This window comes from Rhinolophus sinicus, linkage group LG06 (assembly GCF_036562045.2).
Source record: "Rhinolophus sinicus isolate RSC01 linkage group LG06, ASM3656204v1, whole genome shotgun sequence".
In the NCBI taxonomy this organism is placed as follows: Eukaryota; Metazoa; Chordata; class Mammalia; order Chiroptera; family Rhinolophidae; genus Rhinolophus; species Rhinolophus sinicus.
Genome location: NC_133756.1, coordinates 158,930,475 through 158,948,701, shown reverse-complemented (window position 1 = coordinate 158,948,701; position 18,227 = coordinate 158,930,475). Strand labels below are relative to the sequence as shown.

General features: G+C 46.2%; 1 protein-coding gene across 2 annotated transcripts; it reads left to right on the top strand.

Annotated features, from left to right (window-relative positions):
* Positions 1-4,572: 4,572 nt before the first annotated feature.
* On the top strand, positions 4,573-17,590 carry LOC109435832 (phospholipase A and acyltransferase 4). Of its 2 annotated transcripts, XM_019713953.2 has the most exons (6): positions 4,573-4,733; positions 7,650-7,758; positions 9,583-9,851; positions 12,293-12,401; positions 15,217-15,467; positions 17,096-17,590. In XM_019713953.2, exons 1-6 carry the CDS (start codon positions 4,725-4,727, stop codon positions 17,162-17,164), a joined length of 816 nt encoding a protein of 271 aa, XP_019569512.2. In that variant the 5' UTR covers positions 4,573-4,724; the 3' UTR covers positions 17,165-17,590. The 2 variants fall into 2 exon arrangements, with proteins under 2 accessions (XP_019569512.2, XP_019569513.2); XM_019713954.2 differs by lacking the exon at positions 7,650-7,758 and having other exon boundaries at positions 4,593-4,733; positions 17,096-17,308.
* The last annotated feature ends 637 nt before the right edge of the window (positions 17,591-18,227 follow it).

The following is an 18,227-nucleotide window of genomic DNA, read 5'->3' as shown; positions in this document are numbered from 1 at the left end:
CTCTGAATGCAGCCTTTTATTCTCTCTCACACTGTTGTGTTACGTTTTCTCTGCACAATTCCAGTTTTTCACACAATGCGGGTATTCCCTGGAAGAGGTGCTTCTCCTCTGTGAACAGTTTGCCTGGGTCATATGGTGCCACCTCTGTGGGGGGAGGTAGAGTTTCTGAAGTTCCAAAGAAGAGTTCAGAAGAGAGCTTCTGAAGTTCCGAAACTCTCCCTGCACCAGATTCAGAGCCTGTGCATTTCAGCAGCTCTGTTTACTCCTGCAGGGATTCACCCAGATAGGTGGGGACCGGGGCAGGGTGGATTGTGAGAGGTGGCCCAGAGCAATGGTGGCGACCACCACCACAGCCAATCCTGCTTCCACAGCTCCCTCCCCTTTTCCAGAACTAGTTGTGTTGTGAATTTGTGTCTGCGCCCCACAGTTCTCAGAAGTGCAAATATTCTGTTCCTTTGATCTGACACTGCTACTGTTCCGCTTCTAGCATCGGGCAGGTGGGGGCTGGGAGGGTAGAGAGGGGGCGGCTAGTCTCAGTGCCTAAGGCTTCCATTCTCTGCTTGGCAGTGAGGGCTCAAAGCACCATTTTCAGCTTTCTTCCCTCAGTCTTTGCTCCAAGGTCTCTGCCATAAGTGTTGGGTTTAGCAGGGTTATATCCTGTCCCCTCAGCCCTGTGGGCCATAAGCGGAGCCCTAGCAGTATGAGTTCTTCCCTCTCCTGCAGCTGCGGTAGTTTCGGAATGCAGGGAGCTCAGAGCTCCGAGCTCTGGTCTTTGTCTTGCGCCCGCGGGGCTCCGTCTCCTCACCTCCCCCTTCCCTCCCCTCTCCTCCGCATGCAACTTGCCCACCTTTAGGTGATTTCAGTAGTGCGCCTTTTTGTCTTACCTGTCTGCTGCACAGTGAGTCCTTAGGGGAGTTATTGTTTTTCAATTTGTTGTAAATTCCAGGGGATAGTTCAAGAGGCTCACCTCACGCTGCCATTTTTATCACACCACTCATCTTAATATCATACTTAATGGTGAAAAACTGAAAGCTTTTCCTTTCAAATCAGGAAACAAGACAGGGATGGCCCCTGAAACTACTGTTATTTGATGTAGAAGTGAAGTCCTAGCCAAAGCAATCAGGCAAGAGAAAGAAATAAAAAGCATCCATACTGGGAATGAAGAAGATAAAACGTCACTTTTTGCAGATAATATGATTCTTTATATAGAAAACCCTAAAGACTACCAAAAAAACTGTTGGGAATAAACAAATACAGTAAAGTTGCAGGATACAAAATCAAAGTAGAAAACCTATTGCATTCCTATATACTAACAATGAAATGTCAGAAAAAGAAATGAGAACAATTCCCTTTGTAATTGCAACAAAAAGAATAAAATACCTAGGAATAAACTTAACAAAGTATGGGAAGGATCTATACACTGAAGAGTATAAGACACAAAGAAATGGAAAGATTCCATGATCATGGACTGGAAGAATCAACATAGTTAAAAAGGCCATACACCTAAAGTAATATACAGATTTAATGTAATCCCCATCAAAATTCCAATGGCATTGTGGAGACAGAGTCCTAGAGAGCAGTTTCAAGGCTCTCGGCCTGACGTTGAAAGGTGCTCGCTCGGTTATTAGACAGCCATCAGCTGTAATCAGATGGCCATCCACTGTGGCTGGGTGGCCATCAGCTGTAACCAGTTAGCCATTAGCCACTGATATAATTGCTGTGGCTAAGCTGGCAAGCACAGATTGCAGCTAACAAGTGGGGTTGGTTGACAGAGAAGTAGACGGCAGGTTGCGGATCGTGTGTCTCCTGCTTCCTGTGTCTCCAACCCAGGCGCCATCGAAAATATAGTGGTATGACTCCCCTATCTATGGCTCCATGGGTGTTCCTTTTTGGCCTCACCATATCCTGCATTCTTATGTGGAGAGGGGTACCAGAGTCCCTGCATGACAGGCATTTTTGAAAGAAATAGGACAAAAAAATCATCATATTTGTATGGAATCACAAAAGATCCTGAATAGCCAAAGCAATCCTAAGAAAAAAGAACAAGCTTAGAGGTATCACACTCCCTGACTTCAATTTATACTACAAAGTGACAATAATCAAAACAGCATGGTATTGGCAGAAAAACAACCACATAGACCAATGGAATAGAATCAAAAACCCAGAAATAAACCCACATACATATGGGCAGATAATTTTCGACAAAGAAGCCAAAAACATACAATGGAGAAAAGAAAACCTCTTTAATATGGTGGTGCTGGGAAAATTGTAAAGTCACGTGCAAAAGAATGAAGCTAGACTGCTTCTGTTACCATGTACCAAAATTAACTCAAAATGAATCAAATACCTAAACATAAGATCCGAAACAATAAAGTGCATAGAAGAAAGCATAGCTACTAAACTCATGGACCTAGGACTCAGAGAGGATTTTATGAATTTGACCTCAAAAGCAAGGGAAGTAAAAACAAAACAAATGAATGGGACTATATCAAACTAAAAAGCTTCTGCACAGCAAAAGAAACCATCAGCAAAACAAAGAGGCAACTGACTGAATGGGAGAAGATATTTACATACAAAAATAAAGTGCTAATATCCAAAATATGTAAAGAACTTGTACAACCCAATAACAAAAAAAACAAACAATCCAATTAAAAAATGGGCAGAGGACCTGAACAGACACTTCTCCCAAGAAGACATACAACCTCCAACAGATATATGAAAAAAAATGCTCCACATCACTAGCTATTAGGGAAATGCAAATCTAAACCGTAATGAGATACCATCTCACATCTGTTAGAATGGCTATTATCAACAAGACAAGTAATAACAAGTGTTAGAAAGGGTGTGCAGGAAAAGAACCCTCATAGACTGCTGGTAGGAATGTAAACTTATACAGCCGCTATGGAAAATAGTACAGAGATTCCTCAAAAAATTAAGAATAGAATTACCACACGACCCAGGAATTCCCTTCTGGGTATCTATTCAAATAATCTGAAAACATTTATCTGTAAAGATATATGTATCCCTATGTTTACTGCAGCATATTCATGGTGGCCGAGACATAGAAACAACCAAAGTGTCCTGCGATAGACGATTGGATAAAGATGTGCTACATATATGCAATGGAATATTACTTGGTCATAAGAAAAGATGAAATACTGCCATTTGCAACAACATGAATGGATCTTGAGATTATCATGCTAAATGAAATAAGTTAGACAGGAAAAGTTGAGAACTATGTGACTTCACTCATATGTGGGGTATAAAACTGAAAGCAGGTGCCGGCCCGGTGGCTCAGGCAGTTAGAGCTCCATGCTCCTGACTCCGAAGGCTGCCGGTTCGATTCCCACATGGGCCAGTGGGCTTTCAACCACAAGGTTGCCAGTTCAATTCCTCGAGTCCCATAAGGGATGGTGGGCAGTGCCCCCTGCAACTAAGATTGAACACGGCACCTTGAGCTGAGCTGCTGCTGAGCTCCCGGATGGCTCAGTTGGTTGGAGCGTGTCTTCTCAACCACAAGGTTGCTGGTTTGATTTCGGCAAGGGATGGTGGGCTGCGCCCCCTGCAACTAACAACAGCAACTGGACCTGGAGCTGAGCTGCGCCCTCCACAACTAAGACTGAAAGGACAACAACTTGAAGCTGAACGGCACCCTCCACAATTCAGATTGAAAGGACAACAACTTGACTTGGAAAAAGGGCCTGGAGGTACACAGTGTTCCCCAATAAAGTCCTGTTCCCTTCCCCAATAAAATCTTAAATAAAAAAAAATTCTCTAAAAAACACACAAAACCCTGAAAGCAACAAACGAACAAGACAAACAAAGAAAGAAACAAAAACTCATAGACACAGACAATAGTTTAGTGGTTACCAGATGGTTAGGGTGAGGGGGTTGGTAGAAGAGACGAAAGGGGGTCAACTACATGGTGCTGGAAAGAGAACTGATTCTGCGGTGAACATACAATGCAATATATAGGTGATGTATTCTATAAATGTACACTTGAAACCTATATAACTTTAGTAACCAATGTCACCCCAATAAATTTAATGGAAAAAAAAGAACTTTGATCTAAGATAATAATGGCCTCTGTTTCATTATCTGTTTTGAGCTCCTAATTTAAATTCACCATATAGACTAGATTATTATGTTGTTTTAATTCTATTTTAAAGTAGTCCTCTTACTAAACTCTGCATCTGTTTCCTGTTTACCCTGGACACAAGCTGTTCCCAATCCATGCACTTTCCGTCTAATGTTAGAGGCCACATCAAGAGACAAAAAGGCTGAGGTCGGATGATCTGACTGCTGATCAGCGATGCTTTCAGAGAAAGATCTCGATCAAAAAGGGGGAATGATAAAGACTAACTGAAATTTTAAGCAAACATTGTCAGGCGGAATAGCCTATGGGAGGAGCTAGGGCTTATGGAAATTCTTGCATTCTGTAATTTCGAGAACCCTACATGCAAGAATCTTCCAAGAAGAACTCTTTATTTATACCGAAACTCTGTGGTTCTGATGATGCCGCCCATTAACTTCCTTTTCCCTTTCATAAATACTCCCCCATCTTGACTCACAGGCCAGAGATTGTTCTTGGCTTGTCATGTCTGCATGCTCTGGGCTGCAACCCTTTCTTATTTCCTGTTTGGTGATGAGACACCTAGTCGATACTATTTTTCAGTCAACAGTGTAAAACTGTTCCACCCGGAGCTGAGCATCAGACAACGGCCATGGCCTCGGTAAGTGCCCTGAAACTTTCGGTTAGTGACTCTACAGCGAAGGGCAGTGCCCCTCTTCTAAAGGCCTCAGTCTGGGTGCCTGGTCCGGGGCACAGTTACTCAGAGCTTGTCTTCAGAAGGCTTTCATGGAAAATGTTTAGAAGTCCATTTTCCTCTGGACTGTGAGGTCTTTGGGGAGAGTGGCTCTCCTCCCTGCATCTGGTAGTAGGATGTGTCTGGGGAACCCCAAATGGAAGGAGCTGTGGGTGTCTAGGAGCTGTGCCAGACTGAGCTGGGGAAGAAGCTAGAGTGTGGGCCAATGGGGGGACCGGGGACTTGCAAAGTGAGTGAACCCCCACCTTGATTGCCTTACCTGCTGGCTGGAGATCAGTGCCTTCTAGGCACCAGTCTGTTCTGTCTATTTCCTCCAAGTCATTTGTCCGGCCTAATACTGTGCATTCAAATTTCAGCATCTGACTTGGAAATCGTCCCTACCAGTAGTACAATTTCCTGAATTAGAGACATTGAAGGAAGGGGAAGGATCATGTCAGGGGTGTGAAGCTAGAAAAACATAAGCTGGACTCTTGCTATTATTGAAAAGCAAACAAATCCTGGCAGGCATGACTCAGATTCCAGAGCAAGAGGGGGCATTGGCCTCAGTCAGCAAAGGTGTTGCTTTGTCCCAAGTGCCAACATCCTGCCCTATTTCTTTATCGAGGAGGGGACTCAAGCTGACATTTTGGCTTTCAGGGGACAGTGCCGTGGCTGTGACCTTAGACATTAGGGGCATTAAGGGTTACAGTGAAAGTCCCCTTGTACTCCCCAGGTGGAGACCGAAAATGGACCTGCCCTACCCTGACTGAGAGAGAGGAGGAAATGGGTTGAGTCCTGTCCCGCTGACCCTCCAGCCCTCCTCCTCGCACAGTTCCTTTGCTCCTGCTCCAAGCCAGGCATTCACTGGATCCCAGAGATGAGGGAGGATGAACACACAGGACCCTCTCTGACCAGAGATGAGGGAGGATGAACACACAGGACCTTCCCTTACCACAGATGAGGGAGGATGAACACACAGGACCCTCTCTGACCAGAGCTCCAAGCCCAGAGGGGGGGCAGAGAGCACAGGGAATCACAGCACGACATGACCCAAGTCAGCAGAGGTGGAGGTCCTTGGGGCCTGGGGACCCAGGGTGGCAGCTGGGCTTTCAGGGCAGCTTCTCAGAGGAGGGGTGTCTGATGGGGCAGAAGAGGAGGATGGGTGTGGGAAGGTGGTCGGGGACAGACAGAGGCAGTCACACGGAGGCGCAGAGCAAGAACGAGCTCCCAGGGAGGGAAAGGGCAAGTCACTGAGTCAGCCTGGGGGGCAGAGTGCAGTGGGGGGAGAGGAGGGTAGGGAAGGGCCTGGCATGAGGGGCCGGCCAGCTGCCCAAGGCCATGCCTGTGCCCTGAGGCCAGAGGAAGGTCATGGCCAGGTAGGCCCTTTGGGAAAGCACAGTGGGTCTTGGGGAGACTGGACTTGGAGTGGTGGGGACAGGAGGCAGAGGGACAGTCAGGAGGCCGTGGGGATCACAGAGGAAGGGACTGGGCTGCCCTGAACCAAGTCAGTGGCAGGAGATGGACGCCAAAGTGAATCGGGAGGAACTTCCAGGGTCAACGTCAGTTGTTGAATTTGGCATGAGAAAGAGGGCAAAGGGACGCTGACCCTTGGTCTCAGGTCTCAGACTGGACGGCCTGGGAGGAGGGCTGGAGGGGCTTGTCATTTGCTCAGGTCAGGCACAAAGAGGAAGAACAACTGCTCAAATCACGAAGCTGTGGTGCCAGGGGTGGGGACATTAGGGAGCAGGAAGGAGGTTGGGAAGGGGCGGAAGGCAGGGATGAATGAGGACAGGGCGTCGTGACAGAGAACACCAAGCTTGGCCCCTTCCAGCTGAGTGTTCTTGGGCAAATCTCTCTACCTCTCTGAGCCTCAGTTTCCCCACCAGAGCAATTGGGTGGTGCTTCCTTCCCCCTGGGGTGGTGTGAAGGTTGCAGTTATGGTAGGAAAAGTGCCAGCAGAGCCCTGTGTGAGTGTGGCAGGCCCCCCCCATACACCGCCCAGTGCAGGAAGCTGGGTGTCCCCACAAGGGCTCCCTTGAAGGCGCAGGTCCCATCAGGCTGCTGTCGGTTTCCGTCTCAGGTGGGCATCTCCGGAGGTGGGTGTCGGGACTGGCGGGGGCAGAGTGAGAGGAGGTGCCTGCTGCAGCCATGGACAGCCAGGGCAAGAGGCATGATGGGCACCTGAGGGTCAGAAGGGCAGAGACGCTCAAGACTCACCTGTCTGATGTTGCTGGGGTGGGTCTGGGGACCCGGCATCAGGGAAGGGCTTTTCCATGCCAGCTGCTGTGTCAGCACGCTCAGTACACGCGCACAGGGACCTGCACATGCACATCTGCATCGTAGTGTGTGCACACACAACACACACCCAACATACACACGCACAATATGCACACACACAACATACAGACGTTGTCATACAACACACATACATGCCACATACACATACACACAACATACATATGCACAATACACACACAGAACATACATACACAACTTACACACAGACACTGACACACAACCGACACATGCACCCAAACCCAAACATACACGTAAAACAAAAACACACAACAGAGAGCACACACACATCATACATCCATCCTGCCAATCCGCCTTCCTCCTATTCCAGAAGTTCATTTCTCAGGGATCTAGCTCCTGGCTCCCCTCAGAGGTGACCTTCTGAAAGCAACGTGGAATTCCATGGGGGACAGGTGCTCCGCCCACCAAGGCCCCACTGGGAGATTAACATCAGCAATGGGGTCCCCAGGATGAGCTGCAGCTTCCCAGCCACGGTCTCTGCTGTTGCCTGGAAGCCTGTCCACACCAACTCTGGTTTTTCTCTTGCAGTTTTTTGAAGAACCCGAGCCAGGAGACATGATTGAGATTTTCCACATTGGCTATAAGGACTGGGCCATCTATGTGGGAGATGGTTATGTGATTCATTTGGCTCCTTCAAGTAAGGACTATTGAAAATATAATCATCAAAAGATTTGTGAACACCATGAGAACAATCGAAAGCCAAACCCCACCAAGGGAAACCTGAGTTGGGAACACATCTCCCTGAGAAACTGTTTGAGCAGATTGAACATCCACATCTACTGTGAAATCACGGTGGGGTCCCATAGGTCCTGACAAAACAGGGGAGAGGCCCACTGGCTCCTCCAGTGCTGGGCTGCTTCAGTACTTAGTCCCCTCCGCTCAATGCTGATCAACTCTGTTCTTACTGACTCTGATGGCATGATTTAAAGCAGAAAGTTTCTCAGGAGCTCACAGTCTAAGTCTTAAATAGAAGGACTCTATGGTGTTTTTCGGAAGTACGTGATTTCACAAACTAGGTATCTTAGTTTGGTGCAAAGGTAATTGCGGTTTAAAAGGTTAAAAACAATTGCGAAAACCACAATTACTGTTGCACCAACCTAATATTATGTAATGAATGCTCCTTAGCAAAAGCAGCTTTCAGAGGTGCACATCCAAAAGGAAAATTCTTATGAAAATACATAACAAGCACCTGTTAACGATTTATTTAAGCTTAAATATGACAGAAGCAAGAGGGTGGTAAAGCTGGTTAACAGGAGAATGAATGAAACTGATGTATGTAATGTCAATGAAAGAAAAACAATGATGGCTGGAATAAGCCTGCTAAATTAGATGCAAACAGGTTTTTGTCCCACAGTGCAATGGCACCATAATGTTTGATATTCTGTTGTCACCAACGAGTCAAATAACTGTCATCAAGATCAGAAACATGCATTTGCATCTTGTATGTTTTCTACAGCTTCTCATTTATGCTGAGGGTGTTGTTAAAACATAGGATACGTTGACAATAATTGCAAATCAGGCTCATTCAATCCGGATGACCCTCAGAGGCCTTGTAAGACAAAGCATGGCTATGAGGACGTGATGTGGACAGGTTTTCTTAAGAGGATGGATTCTAAATGCAAACATCATCCTTGAGATGAGACACAAAACAATTGTACTTATTTAGTGTGCTCATTAGTTACTCTCCCTCTTAGAAAAGAAAACGCGGATCACTGTGGAATGGGCTTTGGACCCCATGTGATGAGAGCTCTTCTCTGGACCTCTGCCTGTACTCAGAACTGTGGCAAGTCAGGGGAGAGAAGAAGACACTCCTGTGAAGGGTCCCCTACGCTTCAGCTCAGTGCAGCGGAAGGAGTCTGCCCTTTGGAGCTTGAGAGACGCAGTTTCACATTCTGGTTGTGGGACTTTTTTCACAGCACAGAAGTGTCTGTTAAAGTCTCTCTGGGTCCAACACTGGCGTTAAATGGAGATGGTGATATTTTCCTTGAAGGGCAAAAAGACAATTAAATTAGACAAACTATGAAAACCAGCCCCACAGAGTGTCTCAACACAGTAGGTGCTACAATAACAAAAGTGAATCTGTTTCTGAAGTGCTCCAGGGTATGAAAATGCCAGGAATGCCAGTATATTTCTAACATAACTGTTAATAATGGCTAAGCTTTTGAGCAACTGAAACACTCAATAACAAGGGATCGGTCGAATATACTATGTACATTCTTATAACACTATACTATGACATTGCCTTGTGACCCAGCCAGTGACAATCATGGCATTTACGACATGTGAAAGTAATTCCCAACATCTTGTTAACAAAAAGAACAAAATATGTGATTCTTCTAAGCCTTTGTGGGAAACGTTTGTTACCAAAATCTCTGTAACTGGTACCTTTCATTCCGCTTTCTTTTCTCCTGCTTTCTGTCTCCCTACATCACCTGCCTTGTGGCCTCTCTGTGATTCCCAGATCGATTTCCCAGGATTGGTTCCTCCAAAATGTTCATGTTTTTGAGTGGCGAAGCTGTGGTGACAAAGGAACCCCTGAAGATGGCAGCTTGGGGTTGCCTCCGCCGGGTCAACAACTGTTTGGACCATGAGTTCAGACCCCAATCTGTGAATCAGATCATCAGTTCTGCAGAGAAGATGGTTGGTGACACGAAGACATATAAAGTTATTTTTGATAACAGTGAGCGCTTTGCCACTACTCTGAGATACGGCTGGCCTCGGTGCAAGATGGTAAGGCCTCTTTGAGGATGATCCTGTCCCTGCTGGAGTCCTTTTGGGAATGGGATGTGGGTGGGGTTCTGGGACACCACCAGTGGAGCCGGCATGGTATTTCTCATATTAATACTACAGCATTAATTCTCATAGTCCTGCTACTTGATTAATTCTCATAGGAATAGGAATACAGCAGTGTCAGGCATTTAAAAGCTCATTAAGTCCTGACAACAAACCTGACATTTCCCAGTCTGCACATGGAGACCCGGGCACACACAGTTCAGGTAACTCGTCCAACATCAGATGACAAGTGAACCCAGATGTGGCACATCCTTGAAGAGCACCTTTCCGTCTGGTCAGCAGCATAGGATATGGATGGGGGAGCCCATTGCTCTAAAAGGATAGGGTGTTGTGGTGCTCAAATTGGTGCTGACCAGCGGGAGAGCTTCTCCGAGTCACTTCGCCCCACTGTGCCCTGGCCGACGATCTGGCCTTATCATAAAGGAGGAGAAACTGGGTACGCTGATCCTTAGGCCCTTATTTTGCCATCCCCCAATAGATCCCAATCCCAGAGGAGGATGACAGACAGGTACAGAAAATCGATCTGTGCGTAGAGAGCTGGAGGTGCTGGAGCACCTGGGAGCACCTGGAGGAGGGACATCCTGAGATAGTGAACACTCGGGGAAAAGGATGTCTGCTGGGCGGAGAGTCCGTGTTACAAGGAGAGGGTCTGGGATGGTGGTGGAGGCAGACAGAACACAATGTCCAAGGAGCAGCAGCAAGAGAGAGCACGAGGTGAGGAAAACACACGTAGCTCAATAAGAGCAGACCAGAGGGAGGAGTGAGAGGGATGAGGTGCAAGAGCCAGATCCTGAGCTGCCTGAAGGGTGTGGACTCATTCTGAGGCTCCAGGTAGGTCACTGCCAGATGTCCCCTTGGAAAGGTCCCACTGGATGACATGGAAGTGGTTAAGGAGTGGTTGGTATGGGAGTCAGGGGTGACAGACAAGGACTTTTGTGACCCAAGTCACGTGAAACAGGCATGGGACGAAGATGGCATTGAAGGCACTTGGTAATTGGATACAGGGAGAAGGAGGGGAGAAGCATAACTCCAGGCCTCTGATTGAGCAACCCGGCTGAGTGATGCCAGAAGGAACGGGGACAGAAAGAGGAGAAGGGACAGAAAGCAGGCTTCATTCCAGGGAGATGGAATAGAATGTGGGGTGGACCGTTCTGAACCCCTGGGAAGGGAGTGTGAATGCCGAGAAAAGCAGCAACCCACAGAGGGACTAGTGCGGGAAGTGGGAAGAGGGAAACGGACTTCTGGCTGAGGGGTGTTGGCTAAGTCCCTTAACCTCTCCCGTCCCAGTGCCAACATGTGTGTCTGGGAGATTCATTGTGCTAATACCTTGTGAGACTGAGGTGTGATGGGCGCATGTTATGGAAATTTCCCACAGGTAGCTGTGTGGTCACCACAACATCTGATGGTTGACCCAGCTGCACTTTGTGTAGCCTTAAGAACACCTCAGTTTGTGTCTCACAGGGAATGAGTGTCCAGAGGTTGGAGACAGAATCTGAGGAGAAGGCTGCTCAATGCAACTGTGAACATCCTGCTTTAAAATATAGTGTATTGATAGACTATTTGAGGTCCAGTAAGGACAACAGATTAAGAGATGATGACATTGGAAAAGAGCTTATTACAGTTCTCAAGAGGAGGGAGCATGACATGTCACGTCAAGGTTGGGGTGGGGGTGCAGCACTTTAGGAAGCACAGGGTTTTTCAGGAGGCAGAGAACGTAGGTAGAAATGTGGGCAAGAGCCTTTACTGTGGTTTCTGTGGGAAGAACGATGGAGGCAGGGGGAGCAGGCTTAGAACGGCTGGCGAGAATACTTTCCACAGGCTCTGGGGCACAGGGGCTGTCTCTAGTTGTCTGCTACTTGGACATGGGGTGATTCGGGTAGATGGATAGCGGCCTGGAGTGTGAGAGCTTCTTAAAGGAGGTAGCTGGAGATGGGTGTGTGGGGGGGAGTGAGCTCTGGATTGGTTGCTTTGCATTTGACAAGCACATTTATGTGTGCATTGCTTGCGATCTTCAGGAACTGGCTAGCTCTGGGAGGGGTGGTCTCTCCAGGTTCAGTACAGCTCAAGATATCAAAGTATCAGAACAGACAATAAAAGACAAGGTTAATACCCAACAGTGGGGCAGGACAAATGTTCTAGGGCCCTGAGGGACAGTCTAATGAGAGGGAAAGGGTTAAGCCCATCCTTTGTCCAGAGAATCCCCAGAGGGGGTTCTCTGAGAGTGACAGCAAAACCTGTGGTCCCAGCAGTCACCGGGGTCTATCCTCCCTGCGTTACCACAAGGCCATGTGTGGTAGCCAGTGGTTCTGGAGCTCTCCCAGCCAGGCCTGGTGTTTCCTAGAAGTCTGTTAACATTCCCTCTGGTTTTTCTCTTGTAGTCAGGCTCAGACCCCATACCTGGAGACATGATTGAAATTCATCGTCCCGTCTATAAGCACTGGGTCATCTATGTGGGAGATGGTCATGTGGTCCACGTGAGCTATGCAGGTAAAGATGAATTATTTGTTAAACACCAGCTTTATGTTGAGAAGAGGGAATAATAAACAACTCATGGCTCTGCTAATTAGCGTTTGTTTCCCTTTGAATCATAACATCTCTGATCTCCATTCACTAAGCAAAGGAATGTGGACTCCATCAGTTGACAATTCTATTGTGACCCTCTCCTAAGTGTTCTGTGCTATGCCAGGTGATAGGAAGGAAGACCTAGTAAGAAAGTTCTTTCTTGCCATTGTGTCACACAGTTTCTACACAATAAGGTAGGAATCGCCAGGCTTTGGAAGTGTTTCTATTCCTTGCTTCACAGCTCTTGGCACTTGGGTGTGTTACTTAAGTTCTCTGGCTGAAGATTGGTTCTGCAAAATGGAGGCAGCTGTTTTCACAGGGGAGGGATTGTAAGAGGATTGAATGAGGCTGGCTTCTTCCCAGTAGATACTCAAAAAACTGAAACTCGTCTGAGTCCGACACAGGCCCAGAGAGGCATTCTCTGCAAGTATGTTTATAATGTCATTGTCTGTAGTCAAGAACCAGTTGAAACACCCGAAAAGCCTAACAAGAGGGGATTTGTCAAATAAATGAAGTACGATATCAGTGGACTGCCATGGCAGCCATTTCAAGTCATGGCACAATTACACATTTGTTGCTATGGGAACATGTCTGCAACACATTGTGAAGTATTTAAGTTACAAAAGTTATGTAACAAACAATTATAGGCGTGTACATTTCACCTGTAACAAGAGGGCAGGAGAGTAGGAGGAGGGGATAATGACGCTCAGAGGCCAATAGTGCAACTTTTTTTTTTTTAAAAAACACAAGTCGATATTATTTAAAGGAACTTGGAACAGAGGTCTAGTTAATCTGAGTCTTTCCCTAGGATTTAAAAACAATGGTATGATTCATACTATGTACTTTATGTTAATAATGCAGTATACCTTAATTATAGTAAAATATATTTGCCGTTTTAACTATTTTGAAGTGTACAAATTCAGTATATTTAGCACATTCACAATGCTGTGCAACCATCACCTCTGTCTGGTGCCAGAACATTTTTATTACCCCAGGGCAATCCCATACCTTTTAAAAAGTCACTCCCCACTCCCGTCTCTCTGGCCCCAGGTAACCACTAAACTGCTTTGTCTCTATAGATTTGCCTGTTCATGTAAATGAAGTCAAACAATATGCAGCCTTTTGTGTCTGCCTTCTTTCACTTAGCATGTTTTCAAGGTTCACTCATGTAGTATGTATCAGTACCCTATTCCTTTATATGGCTGAATAATATTCCGTTATATGGATAGACCACATTGTATTTACCCATTGATCAATTGACGGTTGTTTCCACTTTTTGGCTCTTGTGAATGAATAGTGTTGCTATGAACATTCAAATACACGTTTTTGCTTGAATACTTGTTTTTAATTATTTTGGGTATATACCAGGTGTGGAATGGCTGGATCATATAATACAGTACATTTTATTTACACTGCTGAGTTCAAATACTGCGTAGTACTGTTTAAGGAAGTAGTGAAGGCTGAAGGAATTTCTCATAGACTAGAGCAGGGGTGTCCAAACTTTTTTCAACATTTTTCACCAAGGGCCATATGCGGTAAAATACACAAGCAGCCGGGCCACTCACTCGAGGTGAAGTACGTATTGCCTCACCTGGTTTATTTAAGTAAACTAAATATATTTTTGGAATTTGCTGCGAGCCAATTAAAAATGGATTGCGGGCCGCAGTTGGCCCGCGGGCCGCAGTTTGGACACCCCTGGACTAGATGATTAACCAACCAAAAGTGGTAGTAGCTTCAGCTTGTTAGCTTTTTCATGGGCTCATTTCACTTTCTCGGCAATGGGAAGGGTACATGTAAGTTAGTGATTCTCTGACAGTGTGCACAACAATTAGCTGGGAAACCTTTTCAAAATGCAGACGGCTAAGTGTCATGGCCCAAGATTCTGATTCACTTAGGTCCAGAGCCGAGAGATGGTATTTTAAACAGACATCCTCAGTGATTTTGATGGAGGTGGTCTTCCCACCACACTCTGAGAAACCTGGTAGGAGATGACTCTTCTCAATTGAAATCAAATTAAAGAAGTGAAATGTAGGTTTCCTAATTATCATCCTAGCCTTCATGGAAATCCTAAAACTGAAATGACAAATGATATAGTGGAATAATCAATTTGCTAGGGCAAAAACTCAGTCTTCCTAGAGTAGCACCACTTTCTCTTTTTAAATAGGAAACATGTGACCAAGAAGCACATGTATGATGAAAAACAAAGTAGTTGAACCAACTATCATTCCCAAGACTCCTACTGTAAACATCTGTTACTATCAATGAAGAGCAATGCTTTAGCAGCTTTGGCTTTAAAAATGCAGCCAATTCAGTTTACTTTTCGATATCTGGTTTTTAATGAGAGCCTCGTTTAGGCAAGAAACTAGCTGCTAGACTGAGTTTCTTCTTAGAAGACAGATAAGATTCATTATAGACACACAATTGCTTCATGTAAGCCTTACTGAAAAGCAAAAATTGCCTCCCATTTAACAAGGCTTCAATTCCTATAGAGCTGACAGAAGTTTTAGGCCCAGCTGTGAAAGACCAGCCAATTAAGTCATGGAAGGTGACCCTGCTTTCAAGTATCAAACTCAGGTTTGCCCTTAAAAGCACAAAACCATCTTGAACAATTAACTGTCTCGGCTGAATTAATCCTATTTCATCAAATAGAGGAACTTTTTGTCTTTCCTTTTTCCCCTCGTTTTCCAACCTTGTACTGCTGAACATGGCGGCATCTCAGAGTGTCTGTCTGTGATTCCAGGGTCTGGTTATTTCGGCGGCAACACTTTTATAATGGTCAAGGTGAAATGTGAACGTTTGCAGGATGTGGCGGGGAACGACGGTTACAGTGTCAACAACTACTTGGACAACAAGTATAGACCACGGCCCACAGATAAAATTGTCAATTTGGCAAGGAAGGAAATTGATAAAACCTGGAAGTACAACGTTTTCACTTCAAACTGTGAGCACTTTGCTACTAAAATGAGATATAGCCGCTCCCAGAGCAAACAGGTAAGACTCCTATGGGGTGATTCATTTTGGAGGTCTGTTAACGGGAAGATGTGGGGCAGCTGTTGGCAAATATCAGCAGAGCCCTCCTGACATCTCTTACACAAACACTAAAGGACCAAGCACTTCACTTGCCCAAGGTCACCAAAGCTAAGTGGACACTTCAGGATTTGAACCAGTGGCTTTAACTTGAAAACAAACATAGTAGCCATGGGTCCCACTGCTTCCTTGTCTTTGGAAATCTTTTCCAGAAGGTCACCGATGCAGTCTAGGGCAGGGCTCATTGCCCTGTACGTCAGGAATAGCTGGTTCAAATTGTGGCATCACCACTGACCAGTGTCATGCAGGGGACCCTGCTCGCTGCGCCATTTGTCACGCGGGAAGTCAGGCGGGGTCTCTGCTCCCACTCCCCAAATAAGAACGCAGGATGTGGCTAGGCCCAAAAGGAACACCCACAGAGCCATAGGTAGGGGAGTCATACCACTGTGGTCTCAATGGAGGCTGGGTTAGAGACACGGGAAGAAGGAGCCACACTGTTCGCAACCCTCACTGCACCGCTTGCAGGCTCAGCCACCATCTTCTTGCTCGCCCCCATTTTCCTGCTAGCATAGCCACAGCAGTTGTATTAGTGGCCAATGGCTCACTGGTTACAGCTGACGGCCAACTAGCCACAGCTGATGGCCATCCAATCACAGTTGATGGCCATTTACTATCTGAGCCAGCACCTTTCCACGTGAGGCCGAGAGCCTGGAAACTGCATTCCTTGCTCTGTCCCCACACCAGCCAGGAGATCGGCTATAAGATCACTTTACTGACTAGACTTGGTTTCCTCATCCAGAAAATGGGCAAGCACCTCTGTCCCATCCACTTTATAGTTTGATTGGGCAAGTGCTGTGAAAATTGGGAAGCTCAGCTCACACGCGAGGTGCTTTACTAACAGTTGCTCCTCCCACAAGCCTGTGGGGTGATCAGGGCAAGTATTTCTTATCCCTTTGTACAGAAGAGGAAGGCCAGGCTCAGAGAAGTCACATGATTTACCTCAGCTTATCAGCATAGATTCCGTTGCTCTGAAGCCGCCACATCACACATTCTCCTGCCTCTTCCCAGGATGCATTAAGGTTCTCCGGTCCCCAATTTCATAGTACCTCGTGCTCTCAGCTGTCTGGATCCCTCCCAAGTACTGAGCCGCCTGTAAATAGAGGACATCTGAGCTCAAATCCCAAATAGCTTCTTTCTATTCCACTGAGGGTTTTTGGACAGGCTGTTTCCCCTCTCTGGGCCTCAGTTTCCTGATGTGTGGAATGACGGGATGGATGGAGGGCCTCTGAAGGAGGGCCTGGCTGAATCTAAGCATATGCAGTCCTTTGAGCTCAGCTCTGAAGGCAGATCCTGAAAAGTCCTGTGGGTTGTCAGGGAGAGATGGGAATGACCCAGGATCCAGATAGGATCACCTTAGCCCCAGAGGGCCTCCAGGGTCAGAGCTGGAAGGTGTCAGATCCTAACGACAGTCAACTTCTTCCCTGAGGAAAGGTCTGGGATGGACAAAAAATTAATGCGTCTTTGTGTGACTTGAGGGGAGGGATCATCAGTTTTGTGCGTTTCTTTGAACAATGTACTCTTCTACTTTTCAGAGCGAAGATGCAATGAGATTGATGGGAGTTACTACTATGGCTTTGCCCCTAGCCCTTGTCATTTTATGAGTAATACTCACCAAAAGTAACAACTGCTTGGAGAAACCATTAAAAATTCTCGTTAGAGGCTGCCTCGCGGACAAGCTGTTCCTCTCTGTGCCTGATTCTCTCTCTCACTGGCCTTTGGAAGGACCAATTGTAGCAAGATTGTGAGCTTCTTGAAGAATTAAATGAATGAATCCAGTGACCCCTTCATCCACTATTTCCACTACTTGATTGTAGACTCGAGAATCTTTGGAAAGGAAGCAACTAGATGTGATTGAATAATCTTGAAAAGGGCCACTAAAATCTGAATATCAGATTCTTCATCTATAATATGGGGTTGATAATGATGATTCACTGTGCTTTGTTGAAATTACAAGAGATGATGTAAGATGCTTTAGCATAATTCCTTCCCAATAGCACATTCTCAATAAATTTGCTCAATGCACTTTACTTCTGCCTGCTGAATTTTACTCTTGAGGTGGACAAGGGGCTAAAATTCGTCTGGCTAAGCCCAGCGTCTGGGGCATGAATCCAGCATCCCTGCCAGAAGGTTGTCTTTCACCACACTTCCAGTGCCCTCTTTTGGTCAGCCTCCATTGTTTAAAAAATGTTACTTGTAACCAAGAGTCTAGCCTTTACCCACCCGTGACTATTATGTGAAGTCATTGTACTTTATGTGCCCAAATTAGTATAGGTTGATCTCTCCAGGTTAGGTTTCTGGAAATTATGTTTCCTTGAAGTGAATCCCAGCCATTTTCCCACATGCCTCACGTGTGGTCTCAGAAATGGTGAGACCTGGCCTCTTGATCTTGCAGGCTGCAGTGCTGCTGCCACCAGCAGCCTTCCCCAGAGAGTGACCACCGGGAAAGAGTCATCCTTTAGAGTGGTCACCACTACTTGGGCCCTGGGGGAGAGGTGACACTTTCCCTTTTGCTAACAATCCCAAAGGTATGAAAGGCTGGTTCCTTAATCTCTATAGCACAGCAACTCCCAGCCAGTAGCTAATAGTAAGAATTTCCTGTGAGCTCAGGGATACCAGAAAGGAAGAACAACTAAGGGAATTACTTAGTGCTGCCACTATGTAATG